Source organism: Ursus arctos, unplaced genomic scaffold, assembly GCF_023065955.2.
Source record: "Ursus arctos isolate Adak ecotype North America unplaced genomic scaffold, UrsArc2.0 scaffold_7, whole genome shotgun sequence".
Taxonomy (NCBI): domain Eukaryota; kingdom Metazoa; phylum Chordata; class Mammalia; order Carnivora; family Ursidae; genus Ursus; species Ursus arctos.
Window position 1 is genome coordinate 65595537 of NW_026623089.1, and position 26727 is coordinate 65622263.

Below are 26727 nucleotides of genomic sequence, written 5' to 3' on the forward strand. Positions count from 1 at the left end.
TTAAGTTCTTGTACAGGAAAATGGCATCTTTTTAACTTCCATTTGAAAACTATTAAATTCAAAATAAAACAAACGCCTTCAATGTGTACAGATTTCAGAAAAAGTTGAGAGAAAATAAACACTGATGTCCATGAATATTCAAAATGGCTATTCCAGACACTCAACGTTAAAAATACATAAGCATTTGGGAGCTTAACGTTCTACCAAGTGTTACCAAGAATATTAGTAATTTTCCTTTCAAAAGAGGTTACGACAACACTTTAAAATTTCAAGGATGACTCATTGCTGTACACCAGAAAGTTTATATAAAAACTGTGGGAGCAAAAAACGACCCCAGATGAATTACAGAGACCCTCTGAAAGTGAGTGGTGGATTAAAGGGCATGTTACCATCTCTGAGGCTTAAGTGGTCTTTGTTCGGAGCAGGAAGTTAGGGAAGCGGGTCTTCCAGCTCCTTAGGGGGACCTAAACAGCGTGCTCAGACATGGGAAGAGGAGGGTGCGCCAGGAGTCAAGCTGGCACTCCCCGGGGGTCTTGATGATTGTCCCGAGCATGTGGAAAAGCGCTTGGTTGACTCTATAGACCAAGAGATGGGGAAACCAGAGCATTCCTGCTGACTATCACTATCAGCTCTTTGCCAGGACCACAGCTTAAAATAACCCAGCCACATTTTCTTCTGTGGCTCAACCCAGTCCCACAAGGGCCTCAGCACAGTCAAGCTAAAACTCTGAACAAGCAGCTGATTCACACATGCCCAACCCCAGATTCTCCCTTTCCTACCTTTCATGCTCACAGGACAAAACCCCAAACTCCCTACAATTGACTGAACACCCTATAGTAAATGGGCATGCATCCCAAATAGGAATTTTTAATTTGTTAAGTACATTTGTGTAATAATGAATCATACTACGTGTGTTATAAAACATGCATAAAATAAGAAATCTAAAAATAATAGGAAAAGTAAGTATAAAAAGACTTTCAAACATTATCTTATGTACCCCTGTGCCATAGTTTGCTAAGCCCTGCTTTAGACCATGGAGGCCCTAAAAATCTCAGACTTGTTATGGATGTCTGCTCGTGGACTAGGAGGGTCAGAGTGCCTCAGCTCACACTCATCTTTCCTAGCTTGAGGGTACTTTTGGGGGGGTCTGAAATTAAGCCTTGGGCTCTTCTCCCAACGTTAGCTGCCAATGGAAATGAAAGAAATTAAATCTGGCTGGGCTTGGGAGTGGGTTAAGATTTGGAAGCAAGTGGGGGGCTGCTCTCTCTGGGAGAGATGACGGTGGCCCGAACTAGAATAGAAAAGGCGGCTATTGGCTAGTTGAGCTGAACATGTGCTGTAAGTGTAAAACACACCAGATTTCCAAGACTTAGGACAAAAAAGGAGAATGTAACAGATTTCATTAATAATCTTTTAATATTGCTTACATGTTGAAATGATAATACTTTGGTCATACTGGATTGAATAAAATACATTATTAAAATTAATTGACTATTGTTTTTTACTTTTTTAATGTGGCTACTAGAAAAATCAAAGTTACAAACACGGCTCACATTATATTCCTCTAGGCCAGCATAGACCTACACGATCGTTTTATATACAAATCACAGAACTGAATATTATACAACACTGACTTCTTTACTTTTCAAACTTAAAGACTGCTGGATTGGGGGAAGGCTCGCTAGCCAGTACATGAACCGAATACTGGTGCTGTAGTGCTGGGCTAGGAGGGCGGGAGGCTGGCAGTGACGAGGGTGATCGTGTACACATACCTGAAACGAAGAGCAAATCCTTGATACGGTATCTGTGGTTCTGCCATGTTGCTCAAATATTAAAAACACAGAGTTACTAATCAACAAGAGTGAAAGGTGGACCTCATTTCCAACTCCATTTAGTATGGAACACGGGATGGAGGATCTCAGACAGGATGGGGGCTACTGGTCCTGGTGGGAAGAGGAGCACTGCAATGCCAATGAATAGCTTTTCAAAGGTTAACCTAGAATATCTTTAAATTGCAGATAATCAGAAGCTATAGGCCAGTGCTGTAAGTCCAGTTTTATTTGGCTTAATAGAGAAAATTTTATGCCCTCATAGGAGCTTTTGATTACTGTTTTTGACTTTTTAAAACTAAGATATAATTCCCACACTATAAAATTCACTCTTTTAAAAGTATAATTCAATGACTTTTAGTATATTCACAGAGTTGTGCAACTATCACCATTATCTACTACAGAACATTTTTATCACCTCAAAAAGGAACCCTTTTACCCATTAGCAGTCACTGCCTATTTCCCTGTCCCCAGCCCCCGGCTGTCATCAATCTACTTTCTGTTTCTATGGATATACCTATTCCGGATATTTCCTAGAAATGGAATCATATAGCATGTGGTCCTTTGTGACTGGCTTCTTTTATTAGCATGTTTCCAAGGTTCATCCACAACACAGCATGTCTCATGTCTACGTAGCTTCATTCCTTTCTATGGCAGGATAATATTCTATTACATGGATATATCACATTTTGTTTATCTATTAATCAGCTGACTGACATTTGGGCTGTACCCACTTTTCGGGATGTTACGAACATTCGTGTACAAGTTTTTGTGCGGACACATGTTTTCAATTTTCTTGGGTATATCCCTAAAAATGGAATTGGTGGGTCTGGTCAATATTTTAAATACCCACTATGAAAACATTTTATTCACTAACTTCACAAAGATTAAGGCAGAGGTTGCAAACTGGCTTTTTAATTGGGTTTTCACGTGCTTTCGTACTTCCTACCATCTCTTTGATCCAGGTAGCTTTACCACTTATATTTACCTACTTGGCTTCTACAGGCATGTGAATTTGTGACCTTTGCATTAAGAATTTCTATTTTAATTGTGAATTCTATAAGGAAAAAAAAGTCAAGTTCTCACTGAAGACATATTAAAAACTAACTACCAGAACTGATTTATACCTTGCTTCTCCCCAAAATGTTCCTTGTCAGGAACAACCAAAAAAACCCCTCAAAACCCAAAAAACCCCAAAACAAGTCCCCCCGCCCCCCACAAAAACCACCACCCCATAACAACAAAAATCTCCATAAACTGCTATAACAAAATGAGTGGGGGATGTAGAAATCCCAAACAGGAAACCCTGTGACATGATAAGAAGATCTCAACTTTAGTTCTAAAATGAAACAGAAGTTTGTTCGCAAGGAAAGCAGTACCTTTCTACTGTAGCAGAATCTACAGTACTTTCAGTGTGGATAATAGGGAACACATCAGGAAGATACTTAAACAAAGTATCTTCTCTTGGTAGGAACAGCACCTCCCACCATCCACCCAGGTGGTCCAGTCTGAGATACAGATGTCATCCTCAACTCCTCCTTTCCCTCCAGCCCCTCCACTGAATCCAGTAAGAGAGCTCTTGTCTCACCAGTCCCTGTGCTCCCTTCCTGCCGCCACTCCCCCAGCACAGGTCACCATAATCCCAGCACAGCCTGTGGTGCCAGGCTGCTACCTGTCTTAGCCCCCCCAACTCCAGCCAGACTGACTTTCTTTCACTTCTTGGAATTCCTCATGTTATTCTTCACTTCTGGGTCTTCAAATGCATACCTTCCAAAGCCTCGGAATTGTCACAGAATAAGTCACAGACTAATTTTCAGTGGTAGCCAGGGTAGAATCTTATACATTTTTTTGGTCTAATATTCTTTCCTTCTTTGTATCTACCTATCTTTGCTATCTTCCTTTAATTTGTAATGCTGAGAATAATCTCCAAACACAATGTCATCAAGCTAATAAGGTCGGTGGAAGAATAATTTTCCTTGTATTTACAGAAAGTTGTGAATCAATTATGGCAGCACCCTTCAGTTGTATGTGAAGAATGCTCAACAGGCTAGAATTGCCTCTTAGGAAAAGAAATTTTAAAACTCAAATACATGTGCAATAAAAAAATTTTGGAGGGTACCATAAAATCCTAGAAATCAAAGTGTGTACATTGGAATGTAGACCTTTTACTCAACAAACTCCTCTAATTATAATCTCAGTCACAAGAAACAAAAATTCAAAGACCACGCTAACTGGAAGTTGACTAAGAAAACAAGAATAGGAAAAAAGGACTTATTTTGTGCATCCAATATTCTTGGTATCCTTATCATCTGTGGAAATTAACTTGAATGTTGGTTTTTTTTTATTCCTTAATTTTTCAACCCCATGCAAAGAATTTTCCATTGAAAGTAACCTGAGGTAGAGCTACTTGAATTTCAGTGGTGAGATGACAAGAATATTCTAGCTCCCAGCTTTTGTGGGGCCACTCGCAGGGAAAGTTAACTCTGTGAAGTTCAATTTTATCTCTTTGTGTACATGTTTTCTAAGGCAGTGATTCTCAGTGACCCAAAACTCAGGCCACTCGGCCTGCCCTTTTCAGTAACCATCCCAAATCATTATACTGACTGATGGATAAAATAACAACCATACTTCCCGTGCACTTTTCAAGCTGGGGTTTGGGAACACCCTGGAGCATACTAAAGCCAGAGGACGTGCACTGGCCTCAGAGAGGCCACAACACCCAGTGTTGGTGAGGGAAGAGCAAACAGTGTTCTCGCTTACTGTTGATGAGACTGGAAAATGACAATATTCATCACAGTTTAAAATGTAGACCCTTTGACCCAGTAATCCTATTTCTAATTGTTTATATTTGCATAAACGTACAGACACTTACACCACACACACACACACACACACACACACACACACACACACACACACACTGTAAATCTCAGTATTAGCTAAGGGTCTTTAATTAGGCTTAGCAATATTGTCCATATTCAGACAGTAATAAACACTGACCAATCATTAATAATGTTCAGTTAATGTTGTTAAACATAGTTTTCATGTCTTCCAAGGTTAGGCATGAGCAGGAATTCAGCGGCTACAGGTTACATGGGTATTAGTCTGGCTTTAGCTATACGGTGGAGGAAATAATGAAGTCCATTCTCCATAAGAGCTGTCATGTTTGGTAAGAATTCTAAGCAAATTAGTAAGGCAGGTGTAGGGAAGAAAAATGATATTCATACCTCCTCCTCCAGAATGTCACAAGCCAAGTGGATGCGGGACACGTCTACTTGATGGGGTTCTGATTTTAACTTCTTGGATCGTAAACTCCACAGTTTTATACAGGAGTTGTCAAACCCAGCAGCGAGCAGCTTGCTGTCCGGGGAGATTTCTGCGGTGTTCAGCAGCTGCTCTGTGTTATAGAAGGCATAGAAGCAGATGGTAGTGAGGGAGGGGGGGCCGTCCTTGACGCGCTTAATGCTCTCCTGCAAGACCTCCAGGGCAGCCTCGTTCTGCAGAATAGGGGCGGGCATGTCAGTGGGCTCCAAGCCGTTGCCCTCGCTTCGAGAGGAGCTGCCGCTGGCATAGAGCTGGTAATCTGTTCTCTTGGCAGGCTGCACGTCAAGATGGATATGCAAGGTGAGGACTTTGCACAGGGCGGTGTTGTTGTCACTTTGGAGGTAGCGGATAAGGTAGTTGTAGCTGTCTTCCTGGAGACGGACCACGTACTTGTTATCTAGGAATGCTCGAAGCTTGAAGTTAGACAGGATGTCCTGGATGGTTTGAGTGGTCTGTAGCTGCTCAATGACATCCTTCTGGCTAGCGTTCTGCAGAAACATTCCATGGAAGCGGCTGTAAAAACTTTCCACTGTGCTCTTCGGACTATTCTGGACCAGGTTGAGATGGAGGTAGACAAAGAGAGGATAGAGGAGAGGCATCACTTCGTGGCTATGCTGGGAATCAGAATCTATAATGGAAAAAAGTGAGGGCTTTATAATCAGTATAATTTCAAAGAATAATGTGGCCCTCCTGGGGAGCCCACCATCACACAACACATTCTGGTCAGGACTGGTGACTGAAATATAAGCCCAACATAAAATTATGGAAACTCACAGTTTTCGATTGAAGAAAGAAGAGCAGGGACTCTGAAGTCCAGCCAATCTGGGCCTGAAGTCGGCCCCAAATCAGGAACTGGCTGCCCAGAGAGGGTCAGTGACTTGCCTAAGTTCTCACAGCACTTCAGGAGCTTGTACCCAGGTATTCGAGGTTTACTGTTTTTCCTCAATACATTAGTGTTCCTCAAATTGGAGAGCACAGACCTCTGAGGGTCCTTAGATATATTCTTGGGAGAATGTGAGTTCTTCAGAGAACCTTTTTAGTTTGATAATTTTTAAAAACGATAAACACAGGCATATTCATAATTATCTGGCTGGCCATTAAGCAAGTACTGACATATGATTTTAGTGCTCTATTTTGTTTTGTGATTACTTTTGGCCTCCATCATCCAACAGTATTATCAGAGTACTTATTTTAGTGAGTTCGTTAACATGCCTCGCTACGCAGGCTGGCACACCCTAACGCCAAGATGACGACACTCACCCCAAACTGTCCCATATTTGCCAGTGTCATCGTTTTGATCACATTGGCTAAAAAGCAAAACTACTCTTTTGCAGTGATAATTTACAAATGAGACATTTTCATGTCATTAAGACTAAACTTTACATTTACTTATTTGAGACTTTAACACCATGTGACTACGTGACAGAGGATGTTCAAGTGTCCGGCTTTAACTGCCACAGGCAAATGAGGAAAGCACAGAGGTGGACCCGACACCCACATATGTGAGGGCGGAGTGAGCTGGGATGGCGCAGGGGTTCCGCAGCCATTCAGCCGCAGGTGAGCGGGGAAGCAGGACCCACGCAGGGCGCAAGCACCTCGGGAAGCTGAATGCAGACTAGTCTGTGTCACAGCCATCGGGACCAGCTTCTGGCCCACGTGGAGCAGCAGATTAGTTCTGGCAAAATCTATCTATTATATTCACTTGCTGCTAATTTGAACTTTGCTGTTTTGTGGTTTTGCTTGTACTGTATTCGTAAATGAGTTTTGGTTTCATACAGAAATACAGTAACCATAAACGTTTTATATCTTGTGTAACGTTTGTATATATTTAAGTAAATTAATATTGAAACGCTTTAAGTCAGCATTTAATACTTCTACTAGCATTTTTTTTTCCTTCATGAAAAAGAATCCATACATGGCTCAAAATCAGGAACATTACATTAGGGAATATCACCTCCCTAATTTGATGATAAATGATACCAGCATGCTATCTCTGCTTAATACCCTATTTCACTTTATCACAGGTAAATTAATTGCATAATATGTGCATTTTAGAATAAATGCATCCCTACTCAAAGACATAGTTAGAAAATGAACTTAAATTACAACATGATTCCAATAAACTTAAGACTGTTACCTGGCCACTTTGGGCTCCTCATGTCTTCAATAGGCCAAGAAGGGAGTTACGGTGCTGGCTGGAGCGACTGATCCTGACTACGAAAGGGACATTGGACTGCTAGTCCACAGTGGAGGTAAGGCAGAGCATGTCTGCAATACAGGAGATCCCTTAAGGCATCTCTTAGTATCATTCCGCCCTGTGGTTAAGGTTAATGGAAAACTATAAAAATCTAATCCAGGTAGGACCAGTAAAGGCCCAAGACTCTTTAGAAATGAGATGTGGGTCACCCTATCCAATAAAGAACCAGAACCAGCTGACGCGTTTGCTGAAGACAAAGAAAATGCAGAATGGGTAGTGGAAGAAAGTAGTTAAATACCAGCTATGAAGTATGTGACCAGTTACAGAAATGAAGACTAATTATTTAAGTTATCCTCCTCATTTTGTTATGAATATGTATGTATATATCTACACATAAGCAAATATCTTTGTTTTCTTCCCTCTCTTGTTCCCTTATTATGTACATAAGTTACCCTTACTTTTTGTCAGAGTAGTTAAGTGTGGTTAACTCCACACCATAGTATTTAACTTACAAGATAACAAGGAGAAGAGTAAATCGCCTAAGGACTTTGCTTTCTCTTCTGGGGAAGGGATTAGTACATTTTTGGTTGTACCCAGGAGAGCTGTATCATGTTAGGTGGATTAAAAACCTTGTTAATCATCGTTATTTGGAGTTTAAGGGAGATATGGGTACCAAACTGACAGGGGATAGACTTGGGGTGGTTAATTCTGTGTCAACCCGGCTGTGCCACAGTGCCCAGATACTTAAACATTATCTAGATGTTTCTGTGAAGGTATTTTTTAGATGAAATTAACAGTTAAGTGAGTAGACTTTGAGTAAAGCAGATTACCTTCCATAATGTGGGTGAGTCTCATCCAATCAGTTGAAGACCTTATGAGAACAAAAACTGACCTCCCCAGAAGAGGGAATTCTGCCAGCAGATTGACTCTGGGTTTGCACTGCAACTCTTTCCTGGGTCTCCAGCCTGCCTTCCTGTCTTACAGATTTTGGACTCACTAGCTTCCATAACTGCATGAGCCAATTCCTTAAAATGTATCTTTCTCTATATACATTCTACTGGTTCTGTTTCTATGGAGGATCCTGACTAATTCACATTTTGGTATTTCTTTAAATGCTGTAATTCTTTGGAAGACCTCTGGAAAAATTTCCCCCCAAAATACTAATTAAAAAACAAACAAACAAACTCAACCCTTATCAATTAGACTTCCAGTATATTCTACTGGGATGAAGGATTGTTTGCAACTCTTTAAAGTCTTAGTTTTAGGCTTATTTTTCAGAATGAGAGGCATTTTAGTTTAATAAGTTCAGGAAAAAAACCCAAAACCTAGCCACCAAGAGACAGGACTGCACTACTTTAAAACTTACTGAAATTCACTGTTGTTTCAGCTCAGTTTCAAAATTGTTTAATGGTTCTCTCTCGTCTGAAGAGAACAGTATGTCAGGTATAAAATAAAATTTTGATCAACATTCATTATGTGGAACAAAGTAAGACTCACATAAGTCTTAACTCTCATTTTTAATCTTGTTTCCTTGAAATCATAACATACACTTTATATTTTACTGAAAGTGTACTTGCTTGAAATACATTTTTTCGAATTTCAAAAGTAACACATCCTCTGACAAGTGCGCTCGTCCTTCCTTCTGTCCATCTCTCCGTTGGCTAGGTAGCCGACTCCTACTTGGTACCACACTCTGCTGGTGCTGAAGTAAGAGGACGTTTTTCACAGAGCTTGCGGAAATTCGTCGTGAAAAGGACACTAAGTTAAACGAACACCAAGCTTGTTAGCCCTCATTCTCCTGCCTGTCTCTGTGGGGTCCGACCCCACTGACCTCACACCCGTCTTTTGTTCTGCAACGCCACACTGCCCAGCTCGATTCTTCACCTCCCTCCCTTTAGGGCTCCTCTTCTCCTCTCATTCCTCACATACTCATTTTGTGTCAAGGATGAACACTGAGTGTGTGCGTCCTGTGGCCTAGGCACTTGACATCTATCGTCATGTCTAAGGGTCACAGCTGGCCCCATGTTCACACGCAGACTGCTCGATTCCAAAGTCTATGCTCTTCCTACTATGCCTCCTGGAGAAAAGGGCCCAGAGCACCAGGTGAGCTCACAGAATCTCTCCCCCACAGATAAACTTATGGAGGAAAAATACACTTAGGGTACTATAGCCCGAGATGCTCTTATTTCCCTTGTATCTTCCTTTGACATTTATCATCTCATAAAACTGGCATTTGTACCTCCATGAAACTGATACTGAGTTCTTTATCACAAGTCTGTATCTTTCTCTTAAATACTACCCTCCAATTTCCTACTGCAAGCTATCCAGTAGGAGGCCACCCTCATAATGATGTAAAAAACCTGACTTATTTCTGCTCAATAGAGCGTAAGCCCCCATTTGTCACAGAGCCCGAGTCATCCTCAACTCTTCCTCCTTTAATCCTGAGCCTTGGAGAGTCTATCTTGGGACTTTTAACTAGGAAATCAGGACCTTGCTCTCCTCTTGCACAGCACTGTTGAGCTGTGGTCCTTTTCCAGCTCACTTCTCCAGTACTGCAGTGTGGACCTTAGGCTGGCCTCCTGGTCATCACACTTGCAGACCCTTTCAACAACTGCTTTCAGACTTTTGTCTCCTAGTCCTGATGGTCAGGTCTCTCTTCAGACTGGCTTCAATGTGGCTGGCCTTATCTCCAATCTGAACACCCCATTCTCAACAAAGCCACTTCCTTCACTGTTCCTGCCCAAAGAATCGCCATCTCTGCCCTTTTGCTCACGTCTTTGCACATACCCCGAATCCTCCTACTTCTCTTCTTCCACAGCTTACTGAAATCCAACCCATCTTCCAAACGCTAACTTAAATTCCACCTCCTGATACTCAGTAAGGCCTTCTCTGACTACTCCGTCCAAACCATCTTCTCCTTTCATTCCATAGTTCCTCTACGTGCAAACGTCAGCACTGATTTCATCCTGGCCTGGGAAAACTCTTCCACCGTATTTGAACTTCATTTAAAAACTTTTACTTTTAGCTTTCTCATGTTAGGACTGCTCCCTATTTAGATTGACAACTGTATCTTATACTTTATCCTGGTGCTCAGAAAACATGTGTTCATTTCACTTGGCTGACTGCTCTTCAGAGAACTGAGGGTAGGGAAAACCATTCCAGGAAAAGCAGTCTGTAAAAACACAAAAACAGGGCAACACTTTTGGGTTCCCTCCCTCCTCGGAAGCTTTGTGCTATCGCTTGGCTATTGCTCAATAAACCTTGCTTAAAAAAAAAAGAAAACAAAAAATAAAACAAAAACAAAAAACCCCACAAAAAATATTTACCCCCTCCAAATAACCTGTGCCCAGAGGATTAAAGCCTTATAGGTAAAATAACAGACAACTTCCTCAGTTTTGAAACAAGACAAAGGAGAGGGTTAAGAGATTACTATTTATTGAAATTTAAAGTTCGGGGGGGAAGGAAATTAGGAGAGGAGAATAAAAAGGTACCACATATTAGGAAAAAACCAGCATCATCACACACAAGGAGTCAACAGCTATTCTACATTGAGTTTAAGTAAATATTCAAGAAAAACAACAAGAGCCCCCCCAAAATAAACTTTTTAAAGATTTTTAAAAAAAATTTATTTTAGAGAGAGAGCATGAGCAGAGGCAGGGGCAGAGAGAAAGGGAGAAGCATACTCCCTGCTGAGTAGGAAGCCCAACACAGGGCTCCATCCCAGGACCCGGGCTCATGACCTGAGCCAAAGGCAGACGCTTAACCCACTGAGCCACCCAAGCACCCCTCAAAGAAATAAATCTAAGCAGAAAACTTTGCATGAGGATAAGTCACATTAGTGATCAATTAGACGTATTCTTCATTGTGAAAAATAATCATAGTTCTGTAATAAAATTATTTCAATGAGTCCATTTTATTACAACTGTGCTTCAGTGATTAAAAAATATAAACAAAAACCGATATGTCACTACAGTCACGAGTGTCATTCATAATGGAAATAAGTCACGTCTATGACAAGAGCCATCTCATGGCATGAGTACAGGGAGGGCATCACTATTATAATGATACACTGGGGCTTTATGCTTTTGTCTGTTTCCCTCATTAGGCAGTAGGCTCCACATCAGTATGTCCTATTGCAACATCTAGCCCAGCAAGCAGTCAGTGCCTCATAAATATCAGCTGAGTGAATGAAAGAGAAAGGCTGAGAGAAGCCAGGCATTCCTTCTTAAACCACCTTCCCCACCAGTAGCATGGAGAGAGAAAGTGATCATGGGGAAAGAAATACAGTTACATTTTAAAAACAGAGTAAAATGTCTTTCTAAAGACTTAAAATTTAAAAAAAATTTTGCTTAAAGCCTCATAAACCAATGCCAGTGATTACATAACGCATTATCTCCAAGTTCTTGCTTACCTCTGAATGAAAGCCTTCTTATAAATTCAATTTTTCTTTTATTATCCTTACTGGAGACGGAAAGCAGCTGATCATTGTTCTGAGATATTTAACATTCATATGATATGAGGATCTTAATGGAACTTTCTTTTCAGTTTAAACATAACAGACTTTTTACTAAACCGTTAAGCTTCATGATGTTTTCATTTTTGTAACAATTTAACAGATGATACTTATGAATTCCATCACTCCAGTAACTCTGAGGCTGATAAGATAACCCTAAGGTTTTATTTTGTAACCTTTATTTCTTGTAACATTTTGGCCATTTTCCCTAGAATACAGAAAATGTGGACTCTTTCCTTTAAAAAATACAGATCATCGTGAGGGTCAAGTAAAATCAGGACGACCATAAGCGATGTAAAACGAGGTATGTTATTGTGGTCTGTACACTGATCACCTTACATGCATCTCGTGTGTGTGTGTGTGTGTGTGTGTGTGCACCTTATATACATCTTTACCATTAAAACTTATTATCCTGAGAATTTTTTCAAATAAGTAAAGAAAAATGAAATATCCTTAAAGTGTTTTAACTACAATTTCCACTTACCAATACCTGCTAATTACTCTCAACCCTTTGAGGGCAAAGTTTTTTATTTCTTACACCTCAAGGTGTTTTGTATAAAGTACTCAACAAAAGACTTTGATTAATAACCTGAATCAACAAGGTCTCCCTCACTGCAATAATCTTTCCAACATTAAAATCATAATCAGTTATCTTAGGACGGGATCAAATCACTTGGTTATACATTTGAATCGCCTTATTTCACAGATGAAAAAACTAGGGCACCAGAGATGCTGAACAACTCCATTTTTTAAAGTGATTCATTTAAAAAGTCATACAGTGAGTTAAAAGAACTGATTGGAACTCATATCTACTGATTTTGTGTTTTAGGGGTCATTACACCACCCACAAACTGGACTAAACTACCTCTAATTTTTTTGGTCTTGCTGATTCATGAGGACTAGTGTCTTGCGCTTTGGGAAATAAAGGGAAAAGGTCATTTTGAGATGTACTATATTATTAATAGTGATTTCAATGCACACTTCAAATTCTCTGCATTTCAGGATGCTTCTCTACATGGCTAATTTAACTTTCACTGTTTCAACTCAAGTTCTAGTCACTCTGCTTACAGCCATGGACAAAACAGTGACCAAAACACTGAGAGCCCTAGCCCTTGCAAACTTTAACTTGTGATTTGACGCTCCTAGGAGTTCCAATAGATCGTTAAGATTGAATGCAAGGACTGTGCTAACTACCTTCGAATTTGTACCAAGTACACCATCCCTGGAATATAGTAGGTTCTGAGGGAAACTTGCATGATTCTTTCTTAGTAAGAGGAAGTTCTTAGTGCTGAGCACTTACCAGTGAGAAAATTCCGTAGTCGTCCAAACTGTACTTCATATTGCTGGGGCTCTGCCTGGCAAGGGGCTGCAGACACTATGTTGGCACAACCGGATTCTGATTGGACTAAGGAGGAAAAGATACATAAGGTGGGGATGGGAAACACAATTATTAATCCAGTATGTGGGAAGATGGATGCAAGAGGATATTAAGTATATGCAGCAGTAGCAATGGATATTTCAGTAGATTTTCAAAGTATGGTTGGGCATCTGGTTAAATATGGCTGAGCGATGACACTCATCTCCTCTCCTTCCTGATATCCAAAATAAAATGACAGTGGAGGAATGAAAAACAGGATTAAGTTGAATGAGAGAGGATAGGTACATAAGTTCATGGGGGACATATCTGAAAGCATTTGACCCTATGTTCTGACATCCTACAATAATGGGCCTCGGTGTGGGTCTATTTTCAACCATCATGATGGACACTTAGTGGGCCCTTTCAGTAAAAATTCATGCCCCTTGGTTCTGAGAAATGTGTTGATTCTGTTTTCTTCTTCAGGGACCCTACTATTTCTCTTTCCTCTTCGTTTTTTAAAGAAACCTCTAAGCCCAATGTGGGGCTCAAACTCACAAGCCTGAGATCAAGAGTCACATGCTCTACCCACTGAACCAGCAATGTGCCCCTGGGACTCCTACTATTTCAAGGTTAGATCCCCTGAACTGATCTGCTTCCTCAACTTTCAACCTTTCTACTGATTTCTCATCTTCACTACCATTTACTTAAATTTACCACATTTCTTGCTGTTCTCCCAATGTTGTTTTTTAAAAATAGCATCTTCTTCTTGTCTCCAGGCTATCAGTGGCGGTATATTTGAAGCTTTCTTCTCTCAGCTGTTTGCTTCACTCAAGTTGCTTCTCACTGATTCTTTCCACCTCTCCTCTTCACAGTGAGTACGTTACGTTCTTTCATGGCTGAAGGTGAGGTACGACAGGTGATGGAAACTCCTTGTGTTCATCACCCAGCATGAGCTGGGTGGGCGATTTCCCAATGTCAGTGTCTTTATAGGTCTCCTCTCTTGGGCAGGTCAGATTCACCAGGGAAGAATCTGTAATCCCCTTCCTGAGGGATGTGTGACTGGCTGCTAGTGTTCCTCACTTCTCACTGGATCATTCTCTGGCCTTCTAACTAGCTTCCCTGGTTCTATTCTGGGCCTTCCCCAATCAATGCCGCCACAGAGTGATCTTTCCATAATTCACACTTGAGAACCTGGATACCCTGCTCCAACTTGTCCCCTGGTAAGCTCCTAATGGTTCTTTTGAGACTCAGCTCACTCCTTCTATTTACTAACCCCTGACTGTATGCTGGGAACCACGAAACCTTTGGGGAAGCAATCCTTGACCTGCCAAGCTAATTTAGATGACCATCTTCTTTGTTCCGACAGAACCTGAAACATTCTCCCTTCATAGAAGTTACTACGTCGTACCCTCCTGTCATCACTGATTTATCCGCCTCATTTGCTGGCTATAATGTTAAGCTCAGGAGCTAGGATCAAACCTTAGCCATCTCTAGGGCTTTTGAGCACCTGACCTATAGCAGATGTTCAATAGGTGGTCTGCTGAACGAGGACAAAATCATTCAGATTACTCAACTGACAGAAAGACCTAGGACAAAATTTTATAATACTCACATTTTCTGGTGGTTTTCCAGGAACAATAGTGACCTTCCTAACAAGCCATTATATCTGAATGAAGACGACCAAGAAGAGTCATGTTCTGTGTAACAGGGTTTGCTTCTATTTCCTATCAACAACTGCACAGAATTATTGCTCCCAGGTTCTAATGAACATGGGGCAGCAGATTATTCATGGACATTAAAGGCTGTGCTGGCAAGCTGAGAAGGAATTACTCTGGCTCTATAAACTGGCCATCCTACTCAAAACAATAAGGCATTTAGTAATCTATTCCAAGTCCCTTATCTGGCTCTGTTCCTGTCAGGGGTAACCCAGTCTGAAAGAAAGGAACAATGGGGGTGGACCTGATGCTAAAGAATAAAAAGGCAGATGCCTGACTGGGCTACTTCTACTGTCTCAGCGGGAGTCACGAAGCACCTCCTGAGGACATCCTCGGGTCCCATCATTCTTGCCTATGGCAATGGCAATACACCCTTAGAGTGTGAAGGGTCTGGGTGCATGACTCTGAAGATAATAAGAGGCAGCAGACAGAGCTGCTGTTAGCAGTGTGGGGGTTGAAACCACTAAGGGATGAAGTAGGTGGTGACAGGTACTGAGAAGAGCAGAAGGAAGTACAAGGATAAAAAAGACAGAAGAGTCCAGTTGGAGCAGGTAAGAGGAACCAGGGCCGAGTAGAAGAAAGCACTGCAATGTTGAACTCCACATACAGCCATTAAAGCAGCACACAGTCACCCGAAAAGCACTGTGGCCATCTCTTTTTTGGCAAAGTCTTCAGTACCCAGATCCAATAGAAAAAATTATATCACATAAAAACAGAACTCACAACATAGCTAAGTAATCATTATTTGCTGTTCTAAATAGATTTAAGACACATTTTTCTTTTTCTAGAAAAGAATTTGATTTCAAAACAGAAACCAAAAACAAATCTTAAAAACCTCAGGAACATATCTAGGATGCCAATCTTTCCCACCACTGATCCCAAAGTACTCGTTCACCCAGCAAATCTGACTTCCATGGGCAAGGCTCCAGGCTACAGGGAGGGACATGTTCAAGAGGGGGACAGAAACCCTGGCCCTCCGGCTCTTGTAGCATAATAGTTCACAGAGGGAAAAAGTTGCACATAACATCAGATAGAGAGAAAAGCAGAGAATCCTGAGGCAGGATGGGTTACCGCAGGAGGCTTCTAGAAGTGGCTCTGAAGGACAGATAGCATCTCTGAAGGCCGGCATCATCATGTGGCCTGCCCGCGGAGGCTGCCGCAGTCTCTCCAGAAGAGGAGGGGAAGGGACTTCTCACGGACCTCTGCGCCAGTTCTGTTCCAACCTGCCCCCCGGAGTGGCCCCCGGGTTACCTGTGAGGTTGGCCGCCATCTCCTCAGCGGTCTGTGACAGCCTCAGTCCTTGCTTCAGGGGACCGTCGGAGTCCACGTACTGCCGGCGTTTGAGGTAGCAGGACACTGCCATCTGAATCTGCTCGGTGCGCACTCGTTTCATGACCTGCGGGCGGGACCACAGAACACCAAGCCATGTGGGCGACCACCCGCCCCAGCAAGGGCACGGCAGGGGTAAAATAAGGAGCAGACGAGGACTGGCCCTGTGGCTAGTCAGGTGACCTACTTAAGCCGCAAAGCAAAGTGCCTTAGTGACTAACCTGGAGCACTCTCCCATGTGTCTACTTTCTCGAGAGCGATACAGTCAACTTCAATTGTGGAAAACAGGACTATTGTGGAGAATAAAACCCCACAGACCACCCCCAAACTTCAGTTAATACCATGATTTCAATCTTTCTGGTGGAACTTTTCATTAGAGCTGCTAACATCGAGCAAACAGGACCAGGTCAATTCCAGAGCCTTTGATTTCTCCGGCCTCCTCTGGGAGAGAGGTGTTAATTGGCAGTGAACTGGCCAAATAAAGCAGGCAGGAGGCCATACAAAAATCAAAGATCTGAGAAACCCCGAAACTGGATAAATGGATGTTGAGAAAGTGAGCAGTTAATAATGAGGAAAGGAATGCTCTGTTTTTCCTAAGAGTCAGGAAAAGGCAGGCAGCACTACGTCAAAGATTTGAGCAATGTGTTTCCATTGTAATCCCATCATTTACCTCTTTTAGTCTTTATTTGTAACCTCAGGCACAGGAAAGCATCAAAATGGTAAGAGAGCATGTATACTCATTAGAATATGTCTCGCAAATTCTTACAAGAAAGGAAAAGAAAATGGTAGGAAGTGCACCAAACAGGGCTAAATTGCTTTTGATAATTCAAGCTAATTTGAGGGTTTCCCTCAAAAAGGACTATTTTCCTTGATGGCTAAATTAATTATCAAGAATAATAGGAACTCCTGAAGGTGCCACAGGTCTCAAACACTGCTTTGCCAGAAGTAAAGGATACTGCAGTCTGGGTGACCCACGACAGCTGGATGAGTTTTCTACGTTCACTTCTGTCATGTAAAAATGGCATGCTTGCAACATTATCCATGCACATGCTATTGTCCCCATCAAAGTAACCTTCCCTAAATCAATGGCTCCCACTGTTTTGTGTGTGGGAAATCTGCTTTTGGTAATTTATTTGGTGTGTCTGAGTTTTCTGCTTCAACGACATGCACACACCTTCTCCTTTGTGATTTCCCTCTATTACCTTTAAAGATTTGAAATTCCCCCATTCCAGGAATCTGCCTTTTTCTTCTTTAAACGTTTCAAAACATTTTATTTGTATCTGATTTTTATCCACCTGCCATTTCTTTTAGGGCATAAGTGTGGCAAATAGCCAAATGTTTTATACAGATACTGAAGCAACAAATTATTCTACAATTATCTGCAAATAATCCTTTCTTTCCAAACTGGTCTGTGGTAGCCCTTTTAAAATATACTCTGAATATCTACTTTTCAATTCCCTAAAAGTCCTACAACAGAGCAAACAGTGAAGGTTGGAGACATACACACTAAAACATATATATCTATATAAAAATATAAATATTAGGATATCATGTTACTTTAAATTATGTATTTAGAAAAATTGTATTCTCTATGTATTTCAGTTTTGGATTAAGAAAGAAAGTACAAAATCATTTGCTAAAAAGGAGGGGCACTGGGTGTGATACAGTTGACTGTGATACAATGAAAATTACTAATAAATTTCCCAAAACTGAACCACCTTTTTACTGTGGAATTCGCCTCACTCAGTTTTGGTGTATTAGTCTTTCACTATATTGCTAACTTAGATTATTTTAATTAAGTTTTTTTTTTTTATTGCCAACACAAGGATTTTGATACGTTGGGAATCCCTGCTCCAAGCATTCATCTGTCCATCAATGAAAGCAGATAATTGTTTTTGGTGGTTACTAATAAGCATTACTGTATCATTTTGACTGTATCAGTGATTCTCTATGGTTCTCTAACCTGGCTACACCTAAGAACCTCCTGTAACTGTGTCTATAAATAATTTCAGCCCTGGAGATTCTGATTCAATGTTATATGCAGAGAAAAACAATGAAATGCACACAGAGACTGTGACAATATTGCCCTTTGCCAGTGTCACCCCAAGTCAGGACTAGTCAAATCCAACCAGTTCCCACTGCCCCATCCTGTGCCTCCCCGCCTTTCCCACACGATGCTTGCTAAAGCTGCTTTAAATCTAATTTCAAGAGCACCCAGTCTCTGAACTCTTCCAAAGCAGCCCGATTCCTCGTCTTTTAGCTGAGACTAACACTTTTTCAGATTTCCTCCTGCCAATCTCTTGTTGCTATGGGAATACATGCTTGTATCAATGTGTGTCCCTCAGTGCTCCAAATAAGATGGGAATAAGAGACCACCTCTCTAACAGGAAGAAACCATGCATGTGAAAGACACAGACAGAATAGACCCTGCAATGACACATGGCCCTCACAGTAGGGCAAAGTTTATGCACATCAGAGGAAGACGGGAAAAGATATGAAAGGTATGGAAGAGTAAACAGGAGTGAGAATGAACAGCAGCAAAAACTGGCCATATTTGGGATTGCTAGAAATTAGTTTATAAATACTGATTCTGATGAATTTGTCCAAATTAGCTGCCCCAAATGGCAGTTTCTCAGAACCCAAACCACTATTTATGATAAGGGACCTTCCCTGAGGGTGGGTGGCGAGCCATGTAGGGCCAAGGACCTTAAGAGCAGGAATGCTGGCATTAACTAACTCTTTTACAACCACACTCAACTGAAATACCAGAGACATGACCCAATAGACTTAAGTGGATTTGATTCCAATGCACACATATTTCAAATGAAATAAATAATGAAGAGTTCTGTGGAGAAACCAGTTCCTCTCCCCCTACTGATTTCTGTAATACTAATATCCATAAATGGACGCATGAGAGAGAAAACAAACCTCCTTAAAATAGACCTGTCTTTCGAGAGACTCAGACATGACACTAACACTGCAATTTCAAGTTACTTGCTTTTTCCCATAATTATAAAATCTTTTAAATTTAAATTAAGTTTGGATATAATTATATCCTTGTTAAAATTTCAGATTTCCCATGGTTTTCAATTTACATAATATCTTAACTTTGAAATAAAAATAGATAATCACATACCTTTCTCTTCATGTCATATTAGTAGTATTTCTGGAAATTAAAAAGAGGATTCTGACACAATATGTATCTATTTCTCATATATCAATAGCTGCCTACTGTTTAACTAATACTTTAACAAAGTTGCTATATAAAGTCAAGACATGATCATCTTCCTGTCTCAAAGTAACAACTGTGCAGGAAAAACCACAGCCACACTCTTGATATTTAATTACAGAAATATGGGGAGGCAAAGACACATGGAACCCAGGCACACTCCTAAGATGATGATGATAATATGGGACTGCAGCCAAGTGAATTTCTTACTGGTTACAGACTGCATCCTAACCCGCCCACTTATGTTCAAATGTGTGTGTTGGTGGAGGGTGCTGGGAGAGATATCCCTGGGCCACCACGTGAAGGGCTAAGCAGGCAAGATACGACACAATTCCATTAAATGCTAACACAATACTGTATAGACAATACCCCCCTGGGTAAGGTGGCAGCTTTGAGCACAGGTAAATTCAGAACAAATCCAGGCAAATTCACCACCACCATTCTCAAATCAGCTCCCCAAATGAGTCTACTGATAGGTGGCTAGGGGTGTGTGTACTTTGAAGCAAATGTATTCCAATTACAAATTTATGCTTAGAAACAAATAAAAATGCTTGTGTATTTTTCTGTTAAATAAGATGCTATGTAAAGTGCATACTAGGTACTCTAATACATTAGTTCTCTTCTCTTTACTTGCAGAAGTCTAAATGTAATATCTATTAAAAGGTCATTCGAAGGAGGACTTAAAAAGCTAACTTTTGCATTAATCATCACGGTAAAGTGTATTCAATTATCTTTGTGAAAAATATAAATCACAGGTGACAAATGAGCCATAGTATACTCTCAGTTCTAGTAATGTCATATAATTTTAACATTACGATGGCCTTTCATATTTGATTTCTGCTCACAGACTGACATGAATATACCTGAACTAGAAGCTGTGTTCTTTCTTATGTCGTCCCAAGAAATAAATGGCAGGAGAATAATGCTCAGAAGTAGGGGCTCAGGATGCAACCTAGCACCTGGAGGTTTTTTTTTGTTTTGTTTTGGTTCGGTTTTTTGGCGGGGGCGGGGGCAGGCAGAACTCACACACTAGGCAGACAGATGCCACTAAAACTGATTTTCTCTAACATCACCTGGGACCTCTATGATGTTCCAGAAGTCTTTTCTCACTAACTCATTTCTTTCCTGATAGTTTCCCACCCAGCTATTCCAAAGCAACACCAGTCTTCTTATCCAGCCAGCTGACCCTGCTCCCTACCTCAGGGGGCTATTTACTAAGACCTGAGATTCCTCAACTCTTGCCAAACCAAACAGTCACTTTTCCACACTATCCCACAAGGTCTCTTGGCTGCTGAACATGCCTCCTCCCCTGAAACTCCCTCTCCTTTGGTTGCTTCCCCTCTCCCATTCTTGGTCCGCTTCTCATTCTTCACATTCCCTGTATCATCACACTACTTACACGAGACTTACACGGTCTCTATCTAGTCAGACCACCTTCCTGAGCTCAAGTCTGAGGGATATCTCTACCTAGATCTGAAATTCAACATGCTCAAATTTATTATCTTCCTTCAAAACCTCCTCCTTCTCCTACTATTCATAGCCAGCTTCATGGTGCTATGATCTACCACTAAAACAAAAGGCCCAGTCATCATCTTAAACTTTTTCTTCTTTCCCTCTCATTTCTAAGAGGCCGCCAACTCCTTCCAGTCCACGTAGAATTCTTTCTTGCAGCCTTTGCTGCTACCCCATCTTCACTGCTCCTATGTGACAGCATAAATCACTTCTCAACTGGAATATTCTAATATCCTCCCACCTCTAGCCCTATGTCAAGCCACCCTCTAGAATGCAGCCAGCGTAGAAGACAAATCTGATTATACTACTCCCAAGCTTAAAATTGCTTCCCAAGCCTGCCCCAATGCAGGCTGTCCAATCCTGCCATCACTGCTCCTTAGCTGCCCAGACAGATGGAGAATTCCTGGAGAACAGTTTTTTTCTTATCTTTGAAACTCACATTAAAAATAAAGTGAAGGTTGGGGTGCCTGGATGGATCAGTCAGTTAAGCATCTGCCTTCGGCTCAGGTCGTGATCCCAGGGTCCTGGGATCGAGTCCCAAGTCCCTAAGCAGAGAGCCTGCTTCTCCTCTCCCACTAACCCTGCCTGTCCGCTCTGTCAAATAAATAAATAAATAGATAGACAGATAGATAAATAAATAAACAAATAAAATAAATAATAAATAGATAAATTAAATAAAATAAATAATAAATAGATAAATAAGTTAATTAAATAAAATAAATTAAATAAATAATAAAGATAGATAAATAAATAAAATAAATTAAATAAATAATAAATAGATAGATAAATAAATAAATAAAATCTTAAAAAAAATATAGTGAGGGTTGCCTAGCTTCTGTCTGGAATTCTTGACAGTTTACTCTAGGCTCATGATCTTTCTGAATTTTTATGAGCCACAAATATTTGATTCCTGCTTTAATATTATTTCACAGCAGAGAAAAAAAAATATTCCTACACAAAACCTCATTAACACAGAAGAGTACAGCACAAGAATGGATATATACGTTATTTACTATGACTTCAGAGAGAAAACTTTCATACATGCTTTATTTGCAAACACCATGGTAGATGGAAAAAACAGAGGTTTTGTTCTTAGAGAATTAGGAAAAATATGTTTTCCTATGTTAATCTTTCTCCATGAAACTGAATCAAATGCAGCCAGGTTTTGGAAACAGTTTAAAGACATTAAAACATTTATGTATATGTCTCAAAGTAGAATATTAATTTTTCACTTTAGAGCAGTACCATCCTATAAGACTTTCCTCAGTAATAAAAATGTTCTAAGTCTGCACTGTTCAGTATGGTAGCCACCAGCCACACAGAGCTATTGAGCAATTAAACTGTGGCTAGTGCTGAATTTTTATTTTAATTTAAACACATGTGCCAACAGTTACTGCACTGGACAACACAGTTCTAGAGCATGGTATTACTTTGTGAAACTAATGTACTAGCATCTTAGCCTAAAGATGTTGATTGACAAAGTTTTGCATAACATGTCTCATTACTAAATTACCAAATATCCGAATGTGAGTACCATTGACCCCTGAACAACATAAGTGATCTGCCCCTGCCCCCCATCAAAAATTTGCATATAACTTCGGACTCTCCAAAAACTTCATTACTAATAGCCTACTGTTCACTGAAAGCCTTACTGATAACATAAACAGTGGATTAACACATTTCATTTAAGAGTTATATACTGTATTCTTACAATAAAGCTAGAGAAAAGAAAATGTTAAGAAAATATAAAGAAAATATTTACAGTACTGTTCTGTCTGTATGGAAAAAAAAAATCTTTGTCTAAGTGGATCCTGTGTTGTTCAAGGGTCAGCTGTATTTTGCTAATAAAACAGAGATACCCTTTACGACAGCCAATCACTGTAAGGAGACTAAGATACATTTCAATACATTTTATCAGAAGAGTATCTTATTTGACTGCAGAACAGAGAATTATGAATGGAAGTTCTCCACAATGTTTTCTAAACCTTGCCAGTACACAATGTTCTTTAAACCTTCTAAAAATTAAAAAATGAGAAAAGGGAATTTGTTTCAGTAGAGAAAAAGATCAGCAGTCAATTTCTATGAAATATCCAAATAAAAGGTTAAGTTCAAACCTAAGACAATGATACCCTTGCAATGAGAAAATTAAGAAGAAATTTTGGGGGTTAATTTAAATAAAAAAAACCTTTGAGGACTATACAGGAAACAGTCAAATGTCTGCTTAAATCTTTAATTTATTAACTTACATATATTTAAAAATACATTATACAGTGCAATATATTACTTTATGAAACAATTTTACTCTATTCACTTTCATCTTCCACTTATCAGTGTCTCTGTGGTCACTTAAGCCACTGGGAATTATCAAATTCCATTTTCTAGAGCACATCACCATCACGATTACCAGATCAGCTATGATAGAGTACTTCTTGAATCCATACATGATGCTCTCATTGGAAATCTCAACCAACCAAGGCCATCGACACCTATTCAGGAGGGCAGAACATTTTTTCAGTCACCACTGACTATACTGATTGATTGAATAGCTATATTAAACTAGCATCAGCTGAAGTTATTTTAGCCTAATACGTATTTCCCAAACAGCATCCTGTTGTTCAAAATAGAGTGACTGAGGGACACCTGGGTGGCTCAGCCCATTAAGCAGACCCTTCGGCTCAGGTCATAACCCCAGGGTCGTGGGATCGAGTCCCGCATTGGGCTCCTTGCTCAGCAGGGAGCCTGCTTCTTCCTCTGTCTACCTCTCTCTCTCTCTCTCTCTGACAAATAAATAAATAAATAAATAAATCTTAAAAAAAAATAGAGTGACTGAGAGTGCCCTGTAATAGGAGAGACTTGAACACGTGGTGACACTCTCTTTACAAAGGGATACATCTGGGGGGATCTTTGCCTTATAGTCATATATATACAGTATATACTTGAAGTCAGCTTTTAAGAGGGAAGGCTGCCTGGGATGATCTAAGGATTTCTTCATGCCTTCTGTAAATGCTCTCTAAGCTTCCAGATTTGGAATGAAATGCCTGTCTCTGCTAAGCAGTCATTTTCCTTTTCGAGTCACAGGCAGATACAAAGCTGCCAGGACAAGTGGAGGGACGGGCCTTCCTTACTTTTAATCCAATTCCACACTACTGCAGGCACAATTGGCACAATCTTTCCAAAAAACTAATCTGATGGCATCTGCTCAGCTTAAAAACTTTCTACTACCTCCACCAGTGTGGAGGATACAAAATTCAATCTCCCTTGTGTCATTTTGAGGTTACTCTGATCCACCTTTATTAACTTAACTGGTAGGTACTACCCCATTTTCTCATCTCAGGGGCTTTGGTGAAGACCTCTCCATTAACTGGAGGCCCCTACACTGGCACTCCAACCTGGTTAAATTCTACTCTTTTTTTCACAGCTCAGCTCAGCTTCCTCTACCACTGAATCCAGGAACAACTTCTGTCTCATTGCTTACCATAATATTTGTTTCCTACATTACCACTACTACTACCTAATACTTATTCAGTGTATGCCACTGGTTAGACACTATTTTAAGGGCTGCAATATAGCTTATCTCCTGTACACCTCAACAGGTGTACAAGTCAGGTCATCTGGCTTCAGGGTCTGAACTCTTACCCTTTACAACGTCCTACTGCCCAAAGGGTTCTGCATTAAATCGGAGGCTTCTTGACAATAGTGAAGGCTTACCAGTTGCTTGTTGAGACAATGATCAGAACATTTACAGGTAGAACAATTATTACCTGAGAAGATGAAGGGAGGCTGGAAATGACTTCTAGTACCGTCCACTGAGTAATGCTGGTTTAACAGAGGATCCCTAAGGCTCCCTTCCAGCGAAAATCAATCAAAACCAAAACCCTGTCCCTTTCTCTAATGATGTCCTTCACAGGTGTTACGAAGGACATCTGTTTGCAAAAAGAAAACCCTCCAAACTAGTTGCTGAGAAGTTAAGTGAGGCTTTTACCTAGCTTCACAGTGACAGAACCACACATAAACCTCACATTTACAGGCAGAAGCAACAAAACTATTCCAAAACACAATAACCTGATTTATTGTTTGATGACAAAGGAAAAAAAAAAAAAAAACCAACTCAAGGCAAGCCCACCCTTTGGTTTCCTAGTTTAACACTGATTTTCAAAGCAAGAATTTATAATTTATAAAGCAAATCAATGTTAGTATAGGCTTCCCATTTAACACAAAATATTTAGGCCTACAAGGAATCCAAAAGGTTTTTTCCCAAAAAGGAAATTACAACAGCTAATATTTAGAGTGTTTTCTATATGTCAGGCATTTTCACGTTCATTATTCCTTTTTGTGATACTCTTTAAACGATCCACTTTTATCAATCATCACCTCGTTTTACAGAAGAGGAAACTAAGGCTCACAGAGAGTTACACTGATAGTTACATGGTTTCAACCTTAGCTCTACATAGTCATCAAGCCCCATGCACTACATTAAGTTTCCCAGAGTTTAAAGATTTGGCACAAACTCCCCTTCCAACTCTCACTTTCAAGCAGGGCTTTGAGCAAGGCTGGGGAACCGCCGCCTTGTCCTCCTCCCACCGCACAACTCAGGTATGTCCCACACTTGTATCACCTAAGACAAACTCCGCCCTGTTTCTCCCGACACAGCACCCAACTGCTTGTTCGCGGGAGTCACCATTCCAAGATCTCAATCTGCAAGGTCAGAGTTTAGGTAATTTAAGACGAACGCCGCATGGGATTGGCAGACTTACCTTCTGATCCCAGAACCATACAAGCTGCGAGATCCGCAGTATAACGCCACTTTCACAACTGATGGGAGAACTGCATGAAGCTTTCAAGTGCTCCACTTCCGCTAAGTCTAAAATGACACCACTATTTCTAACCATCAACTGACTTCGGACCAACGCCTTACCTAATACATTTTCAAAAGCCCCGGAGCTTCGCGAGTACCGCCTAGGCGCACAAATCTCTTGCTGTCATGAGTTAATCCCAAAGGCAACCTTGCAGGTCGGTATCCTCCAGCAACAACTAGTCTAACTCGAGATCTCCCCTGTCACATGCAGAGGTCGATTTCACACCCAGCCACCCGCAATCACCATGTGCGAAGTTTAATCTTGAGTTCGGCCAAAAGGCATTTCCTTTTTCCTTAAATGAAAAGGAGATTCGGACCTGTGCTTCTGCCCGGCTGTCCAGCGCTCAGGACCCCTTCCCGGTGGGTGCCCGGCAGCCGCCCCGGCAGGACCCACCCCGAGCAGGAACGCGGAGCCCTCCAGGTGTAGCTGCGGACTGCAGGCCACGCCGCCCGCGGCCGCCTGGGACTCCGAGGCCGAGGGCGGAGGCGCGGCCGCCGCGCCCGCGCACAGCCGGCCCCGCCCGCCCGCCCCGCCCCCACCGCCCCGCCGGCGGGAGCTGCGGGCGCGCGCCCCGCCTAGGCCTCGCCGCGCGCCGCCGCGCCCCCGCCCGCGCTCCCTCCCTCCCGGCCCCCGCCCGCCCGCGCGCGCTCGGCTCGCGACCCCCTCCTCCGGCCCTCCCCGCCCGCGCGCCCCGCACTCACTGAACATCCCAGGCGGCTCCGGCTCCTCCCGCCGCCGCCGCCTTCGGGATCGGGTTGCTTCCGCCTCCGTCGTCTCTGCCGCAGGGTCTCGCTCCGACGGCCGGGTCAGCCGGGCCCCCGCGCCCCGCGCCCTGCCGCCCCCGCGGCGGCAGCTCTGGGCGGCCG

The 26727-nt window shown here is 41.5% G+C and overlaps 1 protein-coding gene across 2 annotated transcripts; it reads right to left on the reverse strand.

The window, feature by feature from the left end:
* Positions 1–1411: 1411 nt before the first annotated feature.
* Positions 1412–26328, reverse strand: LOC113259051 (TAF5-like RNA polymerase II p300/CBP-associated factor-associated factor 65 kDa subunit 5L). 2 transcript variants are annotated; one of them, XM_057308334.1, is made up of 5 exons: positions 26178–26328; positions 16187–16331; positions 13164–13268; positions 5057–5781; positions 1412–1772 (listed from the first exon to the last, which is right to left on the reverse strand). In XM_057308334.1, exons 2-5 carry the CDS (start codon positions 16326–16328, stop codon positions 1620–1622), a joined length of 1125 nt encoding a protein of 374 aa, XP_057164317.1. In that variant the 5' UTR covers positions 16329–16331; positions 26178–26328; the 3' UTR covers positions 1412–1619. The 2 variants fall into 2 exon arrangements, with proteins under 2 accessions (XP_057164317.1, XP_026360000.2); XM_026504215.4 differs by having other exon boundaries at positions 1412–5781; positions 26178–26326.
* Between the last annotated feature and the right edge of the window lie 399 nt (positions 26329–26727).

Coding starts and splice junctions, on each gene's coding strand:
- LOC113259051 (XM_057308334.1), bottom strand. CDS start 16,328: ATGAAACGAGTGCGCACCGAGCAGATTCAGATGGCAGTGTCCTGCTAC. Junction 5,782..13,163: donor ACTACGGAATTTTCTCACTG/GTAAGTGCTCAG, acceptor TTTCCATTATAG/ATTCTGATTCCCAGCATAGC. Junction 1,773..5,056: donor GTGACATTCTGGAGGAGGAG/GTATGAATATCA, acceptor TCTTCGTTTCAG/GTATGTGTACACGATCACCC.